At 37.6% G+C, this 18,585-nt stretch overlaps 1 protein-coding gene across 2 annotated transcripts; it reads right to left on the reverse strand.

Moving 5' to 3' along the window:
- Positions 1-7: 7 nt before the first annotated feature.
- On the reverse strand, positions 8-18,073 carry LOC137957604 (ATP-dependent DNA helicase At3g02060, chloroplastic). Of its 2 annotated transcripts, XM_068805160.1 has the most exons (17): positions 17,309-18,073; positions 16,875-17,100; positions 16,466-16,711; positions 15,023-15,157; positions 12,606-12,730; positions 12,228-12,367; positions 11,269-11,339; positions 10,967-11,128; positions 10,136-10,222; positions 9,421-9,594; positions 2,372-2,416; positions 2,075-2,245; positions 1,779-1,964; positions 707-886; positions 522-623; positions 326-406; positions 8-219 (listed from the first exon to the last, which is right to left on the reverse strand). In XM_068805160.1, exons 1-14 carry the CDS (start codon positions 17,929-17,931, stop codon positions 785-787), a joined length of 2,493 nt encoding a protein of 830 aa, XP_068661261.1. In that variant the 5' UTR covers positions 17,932-18,073; the 3' UTR covers positions 8-219; positions 326-406; positions 522-623; positions 707-784. The 2 variants fall into 2 exon arrangements, with proteins under 2 accessions (XP_068661261.1, XP_068661260.1); XM_068805159.1 differs by having other exon boundaries at positions 522-886.
- Between the last annotated feature and the right edge of the window lie 512 nt (positions 18,074-18,585).

Raw genomic sequence — 18,585 nt, forward strand, 5'->3', positions numbered from 1 at the left:
CATTCCATGTTTAACCTCTTTGACGAGCCATTTTAATTAGATTTTGAATTGGACAATTCAGATGTTACAGATGGCTTACAATAACTCCTGCACCAGGATAAAGCTCATAAGAAGTTTTCGTCACATATTCGCCATACAGCAGTTCTTAATTATGTCACTTTTGGGGCTCAAAAGTGGTCCTGGATAGCTCTAACTATATATGGAAGCCAATTGCTCAATCTGCAACATACACAGCAGCTGAACATCAGAGAGAGGAGCATTTAAAGTGCTCGATGTATGATGAAACCTGAAAAAAGATTTTCCTCTTGTAATAAGACTGGCTTACCCTTCCAACTTTTAGAACAATAAGCCAATATTTCATCCCAAAGTTTTGAAGCTAGCATTCTGCATGGTGGTACAGTGAATCCTGCATATATATTCATTTTATTAGTATCATTTTAGTACCAATCAAAGAAATGGTTTTCTCCGCAATTCTGAAATTGAACATAACTGTGTTAACATTGTAAGAACTTGGAAGTTACCTGCCAAATGAAAACAGTATATGTTTTGATACTTCTTGCTTACTCTTTTAAGTTTTGTTGCTATGGTTGGTATTTGTAGACACTGTACAAGGAGAACACAGGCTCCTCCAAGGAAATTGACATGTCAGAAGATTTGGGTAGCTTCAACGTGAAAAAATATGTGAATCTTCTCAAGGCGTATGTACCAGATATATCGGTTGATACACCACCAAAGATCCCATAACATCAGAGATGGTGGGTTCAGCGACTTTGCGTTGGGTGGATCAGTATTTCACAAGAGCAGGTAGTGAAGAATAAAGTTCAGATAAACACTGGAAAATCCAGTTCAGGAGTTGTTCTTTTGGTAGCTCCAGAAGGAGTTCTGCCTGCAAAACAGGGGAAAAAAGAAAACAAGGGAAGGTCTCAGTCCTACTACTAAGTATTTTATGTATAGAGAAGAAAAGAGGATGCAACTACAGTTGGGCAGTTTCATAGGAAAGAACATAGAAATTTCACCATAATGACACAAGCAGGTAAAGAGTAGTTGCAATAAAATATCAAGCAATTTGAATTGATGGTGAAGAAATTTCCATTAAAAATAATAAATAAAAAAACAACCTAGTTTCCTCATTAGCATTGACATTCAGACAGCCTGCTGCATATTGTCAAATGTGACCCAACACAAACCATTAGAAATAATTCATTCCAGCAATAAGCTCTCAAGAAGCATCTATTTAGTTTTCACTTATTACTTATGAGAGGTAGTCCAAGAGCAGTCACATATATTCGAAAGGCTTGGAAGTCTAGAATGCATCTAATGCATGCATGCATGGTCCAGGTCCAGCCTTTGATGGAACCAATGAGAATCAGTGTTGGCAGGAAATCTCGCTGTTCAGGCAATTGCAGCCTTTTCTCTGACAAAGTTCGAATCATCAAGATTTTGGATCATAAATGCATTTGGGTGTTTTCTTTTTGTGCATCAAAGTGACTCAAACTGTAAGAACATCTCCAGCAGGCTCTTCTGAGTGCCAGGCTAAGAAGCATCAACTTATAACAGGCACAATTATAAGTAAGAAATATATCTGTTTGAAGAAAAGGGTAATTTATCATTTTACTTGTATTCTGGCCCCTCACTTCTTTATTATGTGTATGTGGGTTGGCCGTGTTTTTTGCAGAGCTTCATAGTTTTCTATATTCCGTTTTTTTTCTCTTTTCTCACTCTAAATTACATCAAGTCGAATTCCACAATATCATCCAAGAATATATGGAAGACTGTACCTTAATTTCTTTGTCTCCAAAAACCAGAGAATTCCGGTGAATATCAGATGCCATCGAGTCTGACATGAGCTTGAATACTTTCTTTGTCATGTTGGTTTTCATTCCCACCATCTTTCCTGAAGCATAAATTTTACTGATGCCTAGGTCAGCAGCCATTCTCCTCACATAAAGCTTTTTCAGAAGTACCTGTCCAGCACATGTCCCTTCAATTCTTTATCTTGGAAAATTTCACAAATACAACGATTCTCTGAAACTAAAAGCCATGTAAACACCAGCAAAGGAGGAGCCATCTTTACCTCCATGGACCGTGGCTCTTTTCCATATTGGCGACGCAAATTCTCTGTGAATTGCATCAGACTCCAAATGTCTATTTCAGCAGCTTTCTCAGCCTCACTAATAATTTTAATAGGGTTGTCAAGATAATTTATGTATTCAGAAGAAAGGTGGGGGTTTATATTAATATCCAGCTGACAGAAAAAAACAAAAAAGAAAAAGTCACAAGTTAACTCTCTTGATTCTCTAGCACTGTCTCATTTTTATATTTCAACATTACTAAAAATTTTAGACGGTAAGTCCAAGGCTTGAGAAAATACCTGCACACTTTTGTAACGAACCGGGACCACCCGGTGTTCTTCCACCTGAAAAGAACAAAAACATGATGTAAAACAAGATGCAAAATAGGTGAAGAAAGGAAGAAGAAAAAAGAAAGAGAATGAGAGAAAAGCAGAATGCGTTGAAAGAGGCACTCAATGGGGATACATTCAACCCTCTTCCTTTTTTTACTCATCACATCAGTGACTTAATGTCCGTATACATAACTACCCCTCGTAACTCAAAACTCTATAACTCTCTAACTACTCATCAGAATAATATGTAATTTGGACTATAGACTTCTAGCAAAAGTTCAATCTTGCTGACACTCCTACAAACTAATATAGAATATATAAAATTTACCAAAATACCCTTGATATTTAAAATTCCCCCAAGGTAGAATAAAGTTTAGAAACCCTGGCTATTACAAAATAACTCAAACTCGCGTTCAACCAAAGCTTTGGTAAAGATATCAATAAGTGAGTTTTCTGACTGAACATGGTGAGTAACAACTTCCTCATCACTGCATCTCAAATGAAGTTGCAATCAACCTTTAAATGTTTACTTCGCTTGTGGAACACCAGATTGCTTGAAAATAATTCCACTACTTTGTACTTTGGTTTTGTACTTGAGCGAGCTCTACATTTTGCTTCTTGTTCTTCTAGCTAGTTAAATTTCCACCTACAAATACACAATACCTACTGGTAGACTTTTTATCCAACTTAGACCTTGCAAAATCTGCATTTGGGAAAAACTCTGTAAATTACTGCAAGTTTAAAGAACAACCCTTTCCCAAGCGATCCTTTTAAGATCCTCTGAGTAGGTTCCAAATGTACTTTACGTGGACACTTCATGAATTGACTCACCTCGCTTATAGCAAACGATATAAAGAAACATATAACTATAGCATAAATCAACTTCTCAACCAATCTCTGATACATTGTTTTATCTCTAAGTTCATCACTTATCTCATCAAGAAGATCATTACCAACCTACATCGGTGTCTTAAAAGGTTTAGCTCAGTGATAGATGCCATATTCTGACATGAGAACTAGGTTAATTATAATAGAATAACCTTTATAATTGTGTTATAGGTGGTTATTTATCGGTTTTCAAATGAAACGTGTATTTATTGAATTTGGCATTAATCACTGTCTATAGTGCATATTTTTCTCTCCTGAATTATATTTCATTGTTTTTAAGGTTTATTTCTTCCTGAAATGCTTTTTATGGATTCAATTATGGAATTTCAGGAGAATTTTGGTGGAGAAGGAGATATTTACCAAAATGCCACCAAACTCCTGGAGCATATTTGTAATATGCTTCTCTTTTTTTTTTTAGGAAGAGTGAATTTATTCAAAGCAAACCAACAATCCTAAGAAAGGAACAACTCTCACGAGTGATTGGAGAGAGACTCCTTCCTTGGCAAGGGAATCAGCAAAAGCATTAGTTTCCCAAGAAACATGAATCCAAAAACTAACAAAGGAGAACATAATGTCTACAATTTCGTGGATAACTTCCCAATGCCACCAAAGGGGGTCAGAGGAGTGGAGCACCAGACAATAATGACCTTGGAGTCACCTTCCATCATGAGTCGGGTACTGAAGTGATCTCGGAATACAATAAGTCCATGAAGAAGAGCAAGAAGCTCGACTGAGGTAGAATCTGTGATGCCTAAGGGGTCAGAGTAGGAATCAAGAACAGCTCCCTCACTATTCCTGATCGTCTTCCCAAAACCCACTTTGTCTGGATTTCCATAAGCACTCCCATCAAATTAAAGCTCCAAAGTACCAGCTTGGAGGTGGAATCCAGTCCATAATGTAAGGGAGTTTCAATGGGGTAGACATTTGAGCAATGGCACACCGATTTTCTCTAAGAGAGATGCATCGAAGATGCTCGAATTTCTTTCTAGTATGAATCCAACTTGAGATCAGGCGAATAATAACATACTTCCTTTGGGTTAAAACAATTAATGTCTTACTCCGAGCAATCTATCCCAAGGAACATTTTTGGAGATTGGCATAAAGCTTCTCCTTCCGGAGTGCGTGGCTGTAAATGAGGATATCATCAAAATAGACCACCAAGAACTTGCGAAGGGATGGTCGAAACACCCATGTCATGAGCATAAAAGTGTTAGGTGCATTCGACAATCCGAATGGCATGACCATCAATTCAACCCAGCTTTTGTTTTGAAGGTGATCTACCATTCATCTCTTGGGCGGATCCGAATTTGATGGTAACCACTTTTGAGGTCTATCTTTGAAAATATAGTGGCACCCGTCAACATATCTATCATATCATCCAGGCAGGGATCTAGAACCAATATTTCACAGTGATTTTATTGATGACCCTACTGTCCACACACATTAGCCAAGTGTCATCCGTCTTTGGTGTGAGTAGGGCCACTATTGCGCAAGGACAATCTCTCCCAAATGAATCCCTTTTGGAGGAGCTCATTCCCCATGCTCAGCAGGAATCATCTGATAGTGCGATAGGCTTGGTAGTGTAGCTCCTGACACCAAATCTATGACGTGTTGGATGTCACGCATAGGTGGCAGTGTATCTGTAAGCTCCTTTAGAAAGACCTTTTGGAATGCCTGTAAAATTGGCTCAACCTTTGGCGGGGAATCAATTGAGGAATTCATGGGTACTTTGCGGGCTACCACTACAAAAACTGCAGACTCATGCAGTATTTCATGTTTCAAATCCTTGGGACTAATGAAATGCAAGGATTTCTTTTGGGAGCTCAATTGTGCTTGACCTTGCGTGACAGGTTTTGGTGGTAGTGGTTTAAAGTGGATGGTCTTTCCTTTGAACAAGAAGGAGCAAATATTAGAGCGCCCATAAATGGTAACATCTCGAACATACAACTAGGGTTTGCCCAAAATGATGTGACCCACATCCATAATAATTACATCAAACTAGATATTTCCTTGTATTTGAGGAATTGAATGGGAACAAGACATCTACACTCAACTGAAATAGAAGTATCATCGACCCACGAAACTTGATAATGTCTGGGATGTGGAACGGTCTTAAGGCCAAGGTGGGTAACTATGCGGGATGAAACAGCATTGATGCAACTGCCTATCAATGATGACCTTGCAGCCCTTATCTCCACACTTAATGTAAGTATGAAAAATAGTAGTTCGACACTAGTCATCAGACTCTTTGGGCTAAGTCGGCGGACACTGGATGACATTTAGTCTATGGACGGGAGTGTGAGTGGACCTGACACAATTCAAAGTGGCTGTGTTATCTTCACAAGTCTCATCTAAGAGCTCAAATCCGTCGAGACATTTTCTTGGTCTTCTTGGGAGTACTCTTGACAATAAGAAGGGCTTGAGTGCTACAATTGGACGCAATCTGCCGAAATCCTCGACATTTGGGACACTGAATCCTCAAATTGAATTTTGATACCTCTTTCCCTGCCCCTGAAGTATGGAGGTCCAAATTGCAATTTAGTCTTTGAGGGGGAGCCCCTAAAATTGACTTTCCTGAGACTTGAGGACTGGTGGTGGGAGGCCTAAAAGGCATCGTACGGGTGTTTGACCCACGTATGGGCTAAAATTTGGAGGCTAACTCGTAATTATGGGAAAATGCATAAGCATCCTCCATGGTGGTGACAACCCGAAGCATCATCTTTTGCCTATGGTCATCATTCAGGCCCTTTAAGAACCTGCTCAAAGTAATCACCTTGTCTTCAATGACAGAATACCGCATCTGAAACTCATCAAATTGAGCAATGTATTTGGCGATTGACTTATTTCCCTGCCTAAGATTGTGCCACTAGTAGATGAGTGCTTCTATAGGAAAAGGGAAAATATTTTGTCTGAAACATGAGTTTCATTTCCTCCCAGTGAGTAATAGGGGCTTCACGTCTTCTTAAATACCCTTCTTAACATTAACCCAGAAAAGTTGAGCAGTGCCTATTAATTTTGTTAAGTTGGGTTCAAGGCCCATCCCAAAATGACTAGCCAACTTAGGAAGCCTCTTTCCCAACTAATAAACTCAAAATCTTTGTACTCACTAATCCATGTGGGACTATTCCTTAACAAATTTCATTTACGCGAACTTGACTTTTCTATCCTCAAATAGCTCATACTATTCAAAAAACTTATCCATCTCACGAACCTATGTAGAAAATACCCATGGGTCTAAGCGACCATCAAATGTAGGGGCCTGGACCTTTATATGTTTCAACATTTTGTCTTTAGGCCCCTTATGGCAAGGGATATAGGATGTGTGGTTCCTAAAAGGAGGGAATATGTGAGGGCATGTATGAGCAATTTCCTCGTCTTCAGTGTCATAACCCCTTGGAGATCTAACTTTTATAGGACTTTTCCCTTTCAAGGACTGAACGTCGAGGGTGGTGAGTCCATCAATTACGGTACCTACTGTTCTAGGATATGCTTGACTGTGTCATCTTTTTTGTCTACAATGGAAGATAAAACAAAACCTGACATGATGCAACCACTACGCAAATGCATGTACTAGTGGATACTAGCAAGTAAAACCCAAACAAACTCAATGCACATTAGGGTTAATAATTTATTAGCTTGTCGTGACTAGTCAAGATTCAAATCAATGAAATTGCAAAATAAAAGTGCAAATACCACTAAAGTAAAGACACGGTTAATCTTAAGCAATGATCCAGATTGCATCGACGGATTGAACTCTAAAATTAACACCAAAGATTGATTGCACAAAACTTCTACAATCAACCAAATGAGTTTTTTTTTTTATCAGCACGGGTCTTGAGGTCAAATTTGGCTAGCCTTAATGAATAAGCTAACTACCATCACAAAATAGATACTTGATGCAATTTAAGACAAACAGTGGAATACCAAAGAGGGGTAGGAACACAGGGCTAGCTAAGTCGACATATGCAAGATATGTAGTGAGCTGGAGCTAAAACAGCGAACAAGAAGTCTTCAAGAGTGAGCGGTTGTTTTAATTTTTTTTTGGTACCTCTTTTTTTTCATTTTTTAAAACCCCTTTTCTCTGTTTTTTTAACCCTTTTTTTTCTTTTGCACGTGTGATTCGCTTAAGCCACACGTGTGATATTTGCACGTGTGTGCAGGCTCCCCTTTAGGTGCTTCAATTTATCAGAAGACTTTGATAAATCGAAGTACAGTTGAGGGCAGAGTGGGGGAAAGGGAAACCGCAGGTGAAAGAGGGGAGGGGCTTCCAATGGCGGGACAGCTGGCTCCCGGCAACGGCAATAAAGGCATCTGCGATTGTTCCATGAGGTGGTGTTGGAACGACGACTGGAAGGAGGAAGAAGGCGACAGCAACAACGGTTGTTGGGATCGGGGACGACTGTGGGAAGGTCAGATGGCATCGAAAGAGGCGGCAAGAAGGTGGGTCGGCATTGATTTTGCAATGGCGAGCTGATGACGTGGAGGGGGGAATGGTGGGGAGCTCGAACGGCGATGATTCTTTCGGGGAATTTGGTGACGACGGTCTAAGACAAAACCAGGTTGATTTGGGATTGGTTAAGGCACCAGAAGAAGGGAAGGAAGAAGGAGACAGAAGGGACAGAGTTTCGGCTCTACAGAATGTTGACGGCGACGAAATCGTTTGGAATGGTCCGACATGCTCAGTAACACACTTCAGAGGTAATCTTGGTTTGAGAAGTTTGATTTGATTTTTCACAGCGATTTTGGTTGTATCTATAAGAGTTTGAACAACCAGCGCTGAAGATGGGATAATCCGACTGCTCAACAGTGGATCTTCGCTCTGATACCAGACTTGGCAAGGAATGACGGTGTTGTTGCAGTGAGGGTGAGGAGAGAAAGTAGAAGGAGAAGAAGAAAGGAAGAAGAAGAAGAGAGGAAGAGTAAGAGGGAAACAAAGGGCCGAGAGGGAGAACGTAGAGCAATCGAGAAGATGAAGATTTCTCAAATTCACTATTCAATAATCTTCAAGACATTACAACCTTTTAAATAGACATCAAAACCCTAATTGAAAATTCCAAATGACAAAAATACCCCTGAAAAATAAGATAATTACGTCAAAGGACAACACAAAATATAAATAATAAAATTACAAAATAACACCTAATCAATCCTAAATGACTCACAACCCAACCACAATGTGGTGGGTCTCGTTGTAGCTCGGTGCCTTCTGGCATAGACTCGTGTAATAGGCGGCATACAAGCGGTGTCCTCACCAAAGAAAAAAGAAAGAATGAGAGAAGAGTAGAATGCATTGAGAGAGGCACTAAATGGGGGTAAAAATCAACCCCCTTCCTCTTTTTATTCATCACTTAAGTGACTTGATATGTATATACTTCACTACCCCACATAACTCAAAAACTTTATAACACTCTAACTATACATCACAATAACATATGTGGACCATAGACTTCCAACAAAAGCTCAATCTTACTAACACTCTTAAATACTAAGACAGAATATGTAAAATGACCAAAATACCCTTACTTAATATTTTACACATGAAAAGGAAGTAGACTGAGAATCAGAATGTAAAAAAATAGAAAGCGGCAGTAAACAACTTTTTAACATGTCAAAGATGTGTCTATGAAAGGTGAAAAGGTCGTGCATGAGAATCAGAGAATGACCCTTATAATGCCCTTGCACATGTGCAAATGTGTGTACAAAAATATCATTAGGATAAAAAGACAAACAAATACAGAAACAAAACAAAAATCATAAGGAAGCTTGAGAGGCTACTATTGTAAGCACCCGTTTTTTTCTTTTTTCTTCTGTAATTCCTTTTATACTTTTTCCTGTTAATGTCTTAATATAACAGGAAAAACTACTGAAATGTTACAAGCAAGTAGTGTTTGGATCCAGACAAGCTTATGTCTTGCACACGATTTCACTTTGAATCTTCACCAGGGAAAAATTAATTCCTAGTGAAAGCAGATAGTTATGTAAAAGATTTTGAATTTATAGAATAGGAAAACTAATAGAGACAAAGATTGAGAAACAAATAAAAATAAATAATCATGCAGGTTTACCAATATAGCACATGAATAAAATGTAAGATAAACTAAATAAATTAGAAGTTTATATTGTAGTACCTTGGATAAGCTCTCGAAAAGCATCTCAAAGAAGAGATCAATGCCAACATTACCAACGTCCCCAGTCTGCTGCTCACCAAAAATATTCCCAAATCCTCTTATTCCCATGTCCCTCTCAGCAAGTTGAAATCCTTGACCCAGATCTCGACATTCTTCAAGAGCTGCCAGTCTTTCCTATTATTTTGAAATGGAATTAGATATACTAATTTTAGTTACTTTGAAATGGAATCAGATATACTAATTTTAGTTACTTTGAAATGGAATCAGATATATTAATTTTAGTCATAATGAACCATAAAAAGTAGGTTGCACCAGATTATTCAAAACGTTTCTTTTTTAAAGAGAAAAATTAAAAACAATTAAATCATAAAATATAACAAGCAACTCTTGTTCTGGATCAAGGTAGAATTTTATTTCAAAGCCAAAAGGCAACAAGAACAAAATTAGGTGGTGATCCCCTTAAAGTGAGGGACCCCTCCCCCACCTAATAACAAATAACAATATGAGACAGTTGAATCTGCTTGTTAATCCTCCCAGATAAATTATAGAAACTGCCTTCATTTGCTAGATACATTTTTAAAGAGAATGAAGCCAAACTATGAGGCATCAATGACTCATGGACATGATTATTTGAATCTTAATATTAGAAACTATACTTAAGTAACATTTCAGAAAATAATTCTACTTCAGTGGGATTTTTTCTATAGATGCTTACCAATGCTTGTTCAGATAGCAGTGCCTTATCAGGGTAAAATAAGTATGCATGAGCTTCTTTATCAGCCCTCCCCACCCTTCCGCGGAGCTGTTGAAAAGGAATCATTCAAGTTCCATCATTAGTAGTCTCTTGAGGTATGTGGACATTTTACAGAGAACTGTTAAAGTTGGTCCAGGTTCTTCATAAAATGACTAGTTGATTCAGAAATCCTTTTTTCCAACTAAAAACCACAGATTTTCCCTAACTTTTAACCTATGCAGGATAGTTCCCACTTAAACTCCCCCTCATATTCAAGCCTAAACAAAGACGACAGGATTGAGAAATATAAAACATAAATGGGGTACAAAGTAGGCCAAGAAAATAGACACCCAGCTTTAATATCACAATTTTTTATAAAATGTAACCTACGTAGGATTATTCCCACTAACGGAAACAAATGATGAGAAAATGTTCTATTGAGCATGATTTTTTAAGAAGACAAATGAAACCAAATGTAAACAAGATTTTGTTGAAGAACCATGCAAGGAAAGGCTGGCCGCTGATTTAATGGCAATGACTGAAGTAAGCAACCAGTTGCTGGTTGGATAGATGAGCCAGTTCTAAGCTATTTGCTGAGACTTTCTTTTTCTTATAATTTCCACAAACTCCCTCCACAAGTTAGAGGCTCTTTGCTAGACTCTACTGAAGCAACAAGAAATAGGTCAAAGTCTTACTATATGCTACTCCAACAGCTATGTACAAGTGCATTCTACAGCCAAGATTAAGTTTTTGCCTCTCCAGATTCTACGAGATGCGAACACGAGAACCTAGAAAATGAAAACTAAATCTCACTTGATACAATTGTGCTAGTCCAAACTGATGAACGTCTTGAATAATAATTGTATTGGCATTTTGAATGTCCAGCCCACTTTCAACAATATTTGTGCTTATAAGAATCTTGATATCTCCTTGTGCAAATTTCTCCATGGTGTCCTCCAGTTGCTTTGAGTATTGCTGCAAAAAGTTATTAAAGCTAAGTTGTTCACGTCAAAATAAAAAAATAACATGACTGTCCAATACAGTGAAGATATAAAGCAGCAAAACAGATAACTGCCCCTATTTTTATATATCTTGAGTACTGTAATGGAGAATACCTTTCCATGAGCAATTGCAATCGGGACCTCAGGAAATGATTGCTCAAGAAACTCTAACACTTCCTCCAGCCCTGTACATCAACAACTTCCTGATTTAATTGGAAGATTTTTCACATTCTTACATTGACATATACTCAAAGAGGTATTTAGCATTTAGCTCTCGAAATTTCATCTTTAAAGTCCACTTAAATACATGAAAAAATATTCAAATGTGCATTTTTAAGAAAAAGAGATCAAAACAATAACTGCTACACTTCCATTTGAACAGGAAAAGAAAGGGTGATCATGCGGAGTAGGCATTTCACACACCATTACACAATGATGTCATTGGCTACTCTCATGATAGAACTTTCTCAAGAGTGAACTTCCAATTAGAGGTTTCATATACAAGCATCAAAGGGTGCAACACATATATTTGGTTTTTTTTGCTATGGCAAAATACAAAATTAAACAATTTATAAAAAGATAATAAAGGATTATAAGTCTACTTTTAATCAATCAATATATCATTTAGACAATTACAAATAGGAGCATTTCTACAAGCTTTCTAACTCAGGTTAAGAAAAGGTATAGTCATGTATGGCATTTACCAATACTCTGTAATATTACTTTTCCAAAATTTTCCTTTTCTCGCCATAAGTATATGCTTCGCATGGATGATGAAGTTCATTGCTCTTGTCTATCAGCATGAAGTATTTGTATGTATAAATTAAACTCTCAAATAACTGCACAAGCAATTTTGTACACACTAATATATATATATATATATATATATATATATATGCGCACACGCACATACACACACACATTTATATAACTAATAAAATCTTGAAATCACAAATTTGTTTTGAATGGTCCCAAAATGACAAAGAAAGTAAACATTAAAATTTCCCCATCTTAAAGAGAAAGAAGAAAAATATACATTAAAAAAGAAAAGAAAAAAAAGAATCACCAATCACCTTTAATACGAGGTAGAACATAGAAAACTTGGCCTTCACGATCAAGTTCAAATTTAATTGCCGATATGATCTTCTCTTCACTGTATGGTGAAAGATGAGTTCTTATAGGAACTCTCTCTGGAGGTGGTGTAGATATCAAACTGAAAAATTAAATAAATGGAAATCAGAGCAGCAGTTAGGAAGAGCAATCTTCATATAAGAAGTTCTTACACTTGAGACAGTTAGTACAGCTTTTACTTCATGGACCAGCCACTACAGCTTAAAGGAAACAGAAAAAGGAAGAAAGAAAGTACTTTATAGACCTCTGACATGGTATCAGGGCACTGAGTCCTTTCAGGAATAGAGTTGCAGGCAAATAAGATATGCAGAACCCCTCACCTAGCATCACGGAACCCAGTCAAAGCCAAGTAAAGAGTTCGTGGTATTGGTGTTGCAGATAGGGTGAGAACATCAACGGAAGTTTTGAATGAAGCTATCTTCTCTTTTTGTTTGACACCAAATCTCTGTCAAGTATGCAGTATGATCAAGTAATTCAGACAAAAACATGGCCAAACATGGTATCACTGGTATAATTGACTATGAAAAGTAAGAAACCCAAGAAACTGCAAATTAAACATCTCCTGCTATTAACCCTTTTTTTGTTACTGGACAAAAGAATGACATGTTCATGGCAATTTCATGATATGGATAATAATCAAGAAAAGGTACAGGATATGGAAAATAAACAAGAAAAGATAATCTTCACAATAATAAGACTTCACCCAGCACATGACCTATCCATAAGAAAAATGGACTGAACTTGATTTAAGATTGTGTTTATACCTCCTTTAGGAAGGATTAGCTAAAAATCGTTGAGGATTTATGATACTGAATTGTTGGTTGAGCTCGTTTCCATCCCAAAATTACTAACCACTTAGGAGGCCTATTGCCCAACCTTATAACTCAATTCTATTTCTTGACATTTTTCTAAGTAGGACTTTTTCACACTCAACACTCCCCATCATGTCTAGGGTTACGGCCTGAGACGTGGGCACAAACTCCCAATAGAGCACATAACGCACAAATAACATGGGGATCTGGTACCATTGAGTTGAGCCCCTTTTCATCCCAAAATGGCTAATCGCCTAAGAGGCCTATTGCACAACCTTATAACTTTTTTTTTTTAACTGATGCTGAATTTTATTAAAACAAAAACTCAAACGAGCAAGATGCACAACCTTATAACTTAATACTATTTCTTAATACTTTTCAATATAGGACTGTTTCCCACTCAACAGAGATGTTGTTATGTACATGAATATATAGACATAGAATGTTAGAAAATTACCTTTTTTTTTTTGCAAATATAATGTTTTGAAATACAGATAGAGGGGTATTTTGGTCATTTGACATTGTCATATTCCAGCATGATAGTTTACATTTCATATACTTTTACTTAAAATTTCATTCAAATTTGATATGTATAGAGAGAGTTATAGGGATCATTGTAATCAGGGGCATTTCTGTCCCTTTAACTTTAATCACTTAAGTGAGGTAGTTAAGAGAATCATTCTCGATTCCCGAGACTGATTAATGCAACCTCCACACTGCTGCTTTCTCTATTCACTCTTCTCTCTTCAATTTCTCCTCTCTTCTCTCTTATTTTCCCTTAATACTGCATATTTTTCATAGTAAGTTACTGAGTAATAACAGTATAGCTATTATCAGAACAATAATAACAACAACCCAATCAACAAAAACAATGACAGTGACAACAAAAGCATTGACACTGACGTGAAGTTACATCATGTTTCAGCTTCAGTAATAGAGATCACAAAAGTGCAGGTTCAAAGGGAACCCACCCCGACCTGACCCGCTTGAGGTAGGAATGGGTTTTGCCATTTCACCCCATGGGGTGGAGGCTGGGGTGGGGTCAAACCCAGAAAACCCACACAGCTTCAGGTCGGGACAGGGTTTGCTTCTAAAACCCGATCCAACCTAGGGATTAAATATATATTTATTTTTCAAATATACCCTGCATATTTTGTATAACACCATAGTATTTCAACACACAAAACAGGAAACGTAAGGGTATTTAAGGAAAGTTGATTTTACCATAACCTAGTGAAAATTTTTTATACCCTTAGCTATTAAAAAGACAACAAGAAAGAAAGAATAAAGCAGGAGAGAAAGATAAAGTGTTAAGGAAAGTTGATTTTCTGCAATTTTATACCCATATAAGAAAGGTGGTTAGGAGAGAAAAAATAACAAAAGAAAGGAAAAGGTAGATGAGAGCATTTTAAGAAAGAGGATTTTTTCCTACGTTAGCAAATTACAGTAATAGCCTTACATTTTATTTAAATGGTAATATAAAGGAAAAAATGAATTAGTGAATTTCTCTGAGGTCGAAGAAGCAAACATGGGCCAGGTTTCACGGGGATGGGATTCAGGGACAAGTTAGTGAGGCAAGGACAGGATATGAAATCTAACCCCATTAATCCCCCACCCCTGCATGTCAAATCCTTGTCTTGCATTTTGATAAAGAATGTCTAAGAAATTTAATTGAGAATCACAGGTAATGTTTCTTTATGATACATTAGAGAAGTATTACTTGAAACGGGAATGTTCAACAGAAAATTTGGAAAGAAATAATATAATATAAAGGCACCAAAAGAAATGTGACAAATTTTTAAAAAGAAACAAGAGAAATATTAACCTCAATTTCCGGACATTGATACTGGTGCAGTCTATTGAGGCCAATGTAAAGTCAGGAATCAACATATACAGAAGCAATAGGGATTAATGACCAGACAAACCTGTTCCTCATCAACAACGAGAAGACCAAGATTGTTATAGACCACCCTGTTCCCAAGAAGAGCATGCGTTCCAACAATGATATCTAGATGTCCATCTTTAATCATTGACAGATACGACTCTTTCTCTGCCTTGGTCTGCAAAATATAACAGATGCAGCCCATAAAGTTATATCAAGAACTACACTAGGCAGTGCCTCTGAACATCATGAAATCTCAAAGTTCTACAAGGCACATTCACCATGATACAGACTCATTGCAATAAGTTCAAATTTTCTCCTTTTTTAATGAATGTGCCATGTTATATATTAAATTCTTAACTAGATTATATGGTTATTATCCTCATCACTGGTAACATAGAAAGAATCCTTACACATACCTTTTATATAACTGTAGTACCAATACCAAGTATACCAATTTTTTCTTCCCACACAAATATAGAAGACTATAACACAAAGCTGAGTTCATACAACTAAAACATAAACATGCTGAACCTGAACCAACTAATTGCATAGAGCTGTCCTTTGCTAGACTGTATACTGACCCAAATGCAATTCCAACTAGCAGTTGTTTTACTTAAGGCATGCTGTTTCATAATTGATCAGAGTGAAAAGCTTGAAGAATCAAAGATAAAAGGTGCAGACACAACTTTTGTTCCTTGGTCCATCTTTACACATTTAAGAATTAAATTGACAATCCTAACTTTAGTCCACCAACAATGAATGATTTTCAGGCCTTGCAATAGCCAAGTATTAGGGCTAACTTCTGAATATGCACTACCACCAGATCAACAATCATTGTACCCAAAGATAAGGAAAAGAAGATGAAGAGAGAATCAACCATATTTCAGCAATAATAGGACGGATGTACCATTATGCTACCTGGAATATCTCACCAACATGTAACAACTCTAAGAACCAATAGCCAAAAGACAGAAGAAATGAATATAAGAATCTGATAAACTACGCAGACCATAGAAGAACTTCGGAGGGTAAAGGCCCAGTGTTTTATGGCCCACTTATAGTCGACATCTCAGGCTAGTTGTCTGGGTGTGTGAGGGATTGTTAGTGAGCATTTAGTCCAACATTGGCTATAGGTTTGGATGTTTCCAATACATGATCAGAAGAAAACTGCTAACCTTTCTGCCCTGACTTTAACATAGTGCCAGGGCAATTCCCAGCCCAAGTCTATTGCAATCCCCCCACTGAAGTTCCCCACGAATCTGTCCAGATTATTTATTTAGGCCTACACGGTATGGGAAGTATTGACTTGTAAAAGTCTCACGGAACTGTGGCCCATATGGGTACTCGATATCTTAGGTTGATTGTCTCTGTGTGAGATAGCTGTTAGTGGGTTAATAGTTCTACAATCGTTGTAGTTCCCATGAACCTAGACTTACATCATTTTGATAAGAGGCTTTCTGATTTTAACAAGTCACATGCCTACCTGAAACCTGCTCAAAAGTCCAACTCTCATGTCAGGATATGGAGAAAATCTCTCAGAGATAACATCAAAATGTTGCTTGGCAAGAACAATAGTTGGTGCTAGAACCATGGCTTGCTTCCCTGCTGAGACTACAGAAAAAATGGCTCGAAGAGCAACTTCAGTTTTGCCAAATCCAACGTCTCCACAGATCAATCTGTCCATAGGAGTTTCTCTCTCTGTCAAATCTTTCTCAACGTCAATAAAAGCCTGCCCATGATGAAGAAAACAATAAGATGTTAGACAGCAATTTGGGATCACAAATAACTAGGTTGCCCGTAAGTAAACCCGATTCATGGTCGCAAAATAGCATTTACAGCATAATCTTTAAAGATATTTTGAGTAATGACATGTATTTGACATAAAGGTGCACCTGTCTTTGGTCTGCGGTGGGCTCATAAGGAAACTGGGCAGCAAATTCATCCATAGCCGGAGTTTTGGGATATGGAGGCCTTCTTTGTTTCAGCCTATGTAAATATACCTCCATCAAGTCAACAACCATCTTTTGCACAGCTATTTTCCCTTTTATCCTTCTCCTTTCCCAAGCACTGGTGTCATTTAACTTGCTCAAAGCCCGTGGCTTTTTGCTCTCGTTTGGGCTGCATAAAAAAGTTTCACAGCATAAGATTGTATGAAATACTCCAAGAATGTTTCACCAACCTATAATAGAGTATTCGATAAACAGATAAAAAATAGGGGACAAATAACGCACACAGATTCATGTACACATATATAAAAGGGGAAGTTATCAACGGATAGAATTTCATTGAAAATAAACGAAGTCCAGGTAAATAACCGATAACTCACAGATTGTAACGATACAGCATACGAGCTGCTTGCTTGACGGTTAGCTTTGCCATCGCATCTGCATATTCTATAAAGACATATTCAACCGGCTCTGATGAATTCTTTGGAACATCATATTTAATTCCTACAAATCTCCCAATCCCAACCTTCTTATGCACAACATAATCCCCTGAACCAAGTGAGTAAGGATCAACTTTATAACTAAAAACCCCATCTTTTGCTGCTCGATCCCCTTTAAGTTTCTGCAGCCCTCTCTGTTGCTGTCCTCTTACCATCTGTATATACTTCTCAGCTTCTTCTGGATCCATGGTGGGCCATAAGGCCTCTCGCTTACCATGTTCACGACGAATCCTCTCATTTAGAGCAGCAATAGGATCCGAATCAGAATCAATCTTTTCTTTGCTTTGTGGTAATTTTCTCCTGCCAGTAGATACTGAGGTACCTTCAGTAAAAACTGCATTTGCACAGAGAGAGGATGGTGTCCGAAGGCGATTGTAGGAACGTCTAAAGGAGAACAACCTCGAAAACCCAGAAGAAACCTGAAACTTGAAGGATATGTGGGGAAGAGAAGTTCTATCTTTAGGAACTGACACTGAGAATATACAAACTTCCACAGCAGCCATTTGTGAGGTTTAGAGAGATTACAAGAGGAGCAACAAGCATGCAACGATGAATAAATGCAAGGAATTCGCCATTTGAAACTGCTTTACTATTGTCCGTGAGGAGCTACGCTGGGGTTTTGTGAGGGTTTTTCAGATAGGAAGATATTTTACGCGGGCGAACGGTTTGTGGCGCAGAACTGTTAAGAAAATTCGTCAGTGACCGTTAATTATGTCTTACATTCTTCAACTAAGTCTAAGAATAATCCCACGGCATTTTGTCTGAAGTCTAGTGCGGTACTATGTCCTGCACTGTCTAAAATTTTATTATTGTGCTCATTGCTAAGGTTTCAATCAGAGTTTTCTGACTGGACTTTCGACTCATCTGTGACACATAAAAATTTGAGTGGCATTAATCGAATCAAATCGGGACTCGTTGGCCTGGTAATTATACTTGGGTAAGTTGGAACCTAGAATAGAAGGGTCGACTCCCTCCTTACCACTCAACCCGTTCAATTCAAACTATGATTTATAATTTTGGAGGGTTTTAATTGTTTTATTTTGTCCATGTGAACTTTCAAACGAGAATCTAATCAAAGACGAGCAAATAAGTAAAAATCATGTCCCAAAATAAGTTGAAGGTCACTCCCTACAATGAAATGGTCGACTCCGTCACGC

The sequence above is a fragment of the Aristolochia californica genome, unplaced genomic scaffold (genome assembly GCF_029961685.1).
Source record: "Aristolochia californica isolate CCGP_79_NKW_82.1479 unplaced genomic scaffold, dmAriCali1.0.hap1 SCAF_1, whole genome shotgun sequence".
Lineage (NCBI taxonomy): Eukaryota > Viridiplantae > Streptophyta > Magnoliopsida > Piperales > Aristolochiaceae > Aristolochia > Aristolochia californica.

Excerpts from the sequence above, each read along its gene's own strand:
- LOC137957604 (XM_068805160.1), bottom strand. The coding sequence starts at position 17,931 with ATGGCTGCTGTGGAAGTTTGTATATTCTCAGTGTCAGTTCCTAAAGAT. Across the intron at positions 17,101-17,308 it reads ATGCTGTATCGTTACAATCT|CCCAAACGAGAGCAAAAAGC; the intron begins GTGAGTTATCGG and ends TTTTTTATGCAG. Across the intron at positions 2,246-2,371 it reads TTCGTTACAAAAGTGTGCAG|CTGGATATTAATATAAACCC; the intron begins GTATTTTCTCAA and ends TTTTTCTGTCAG.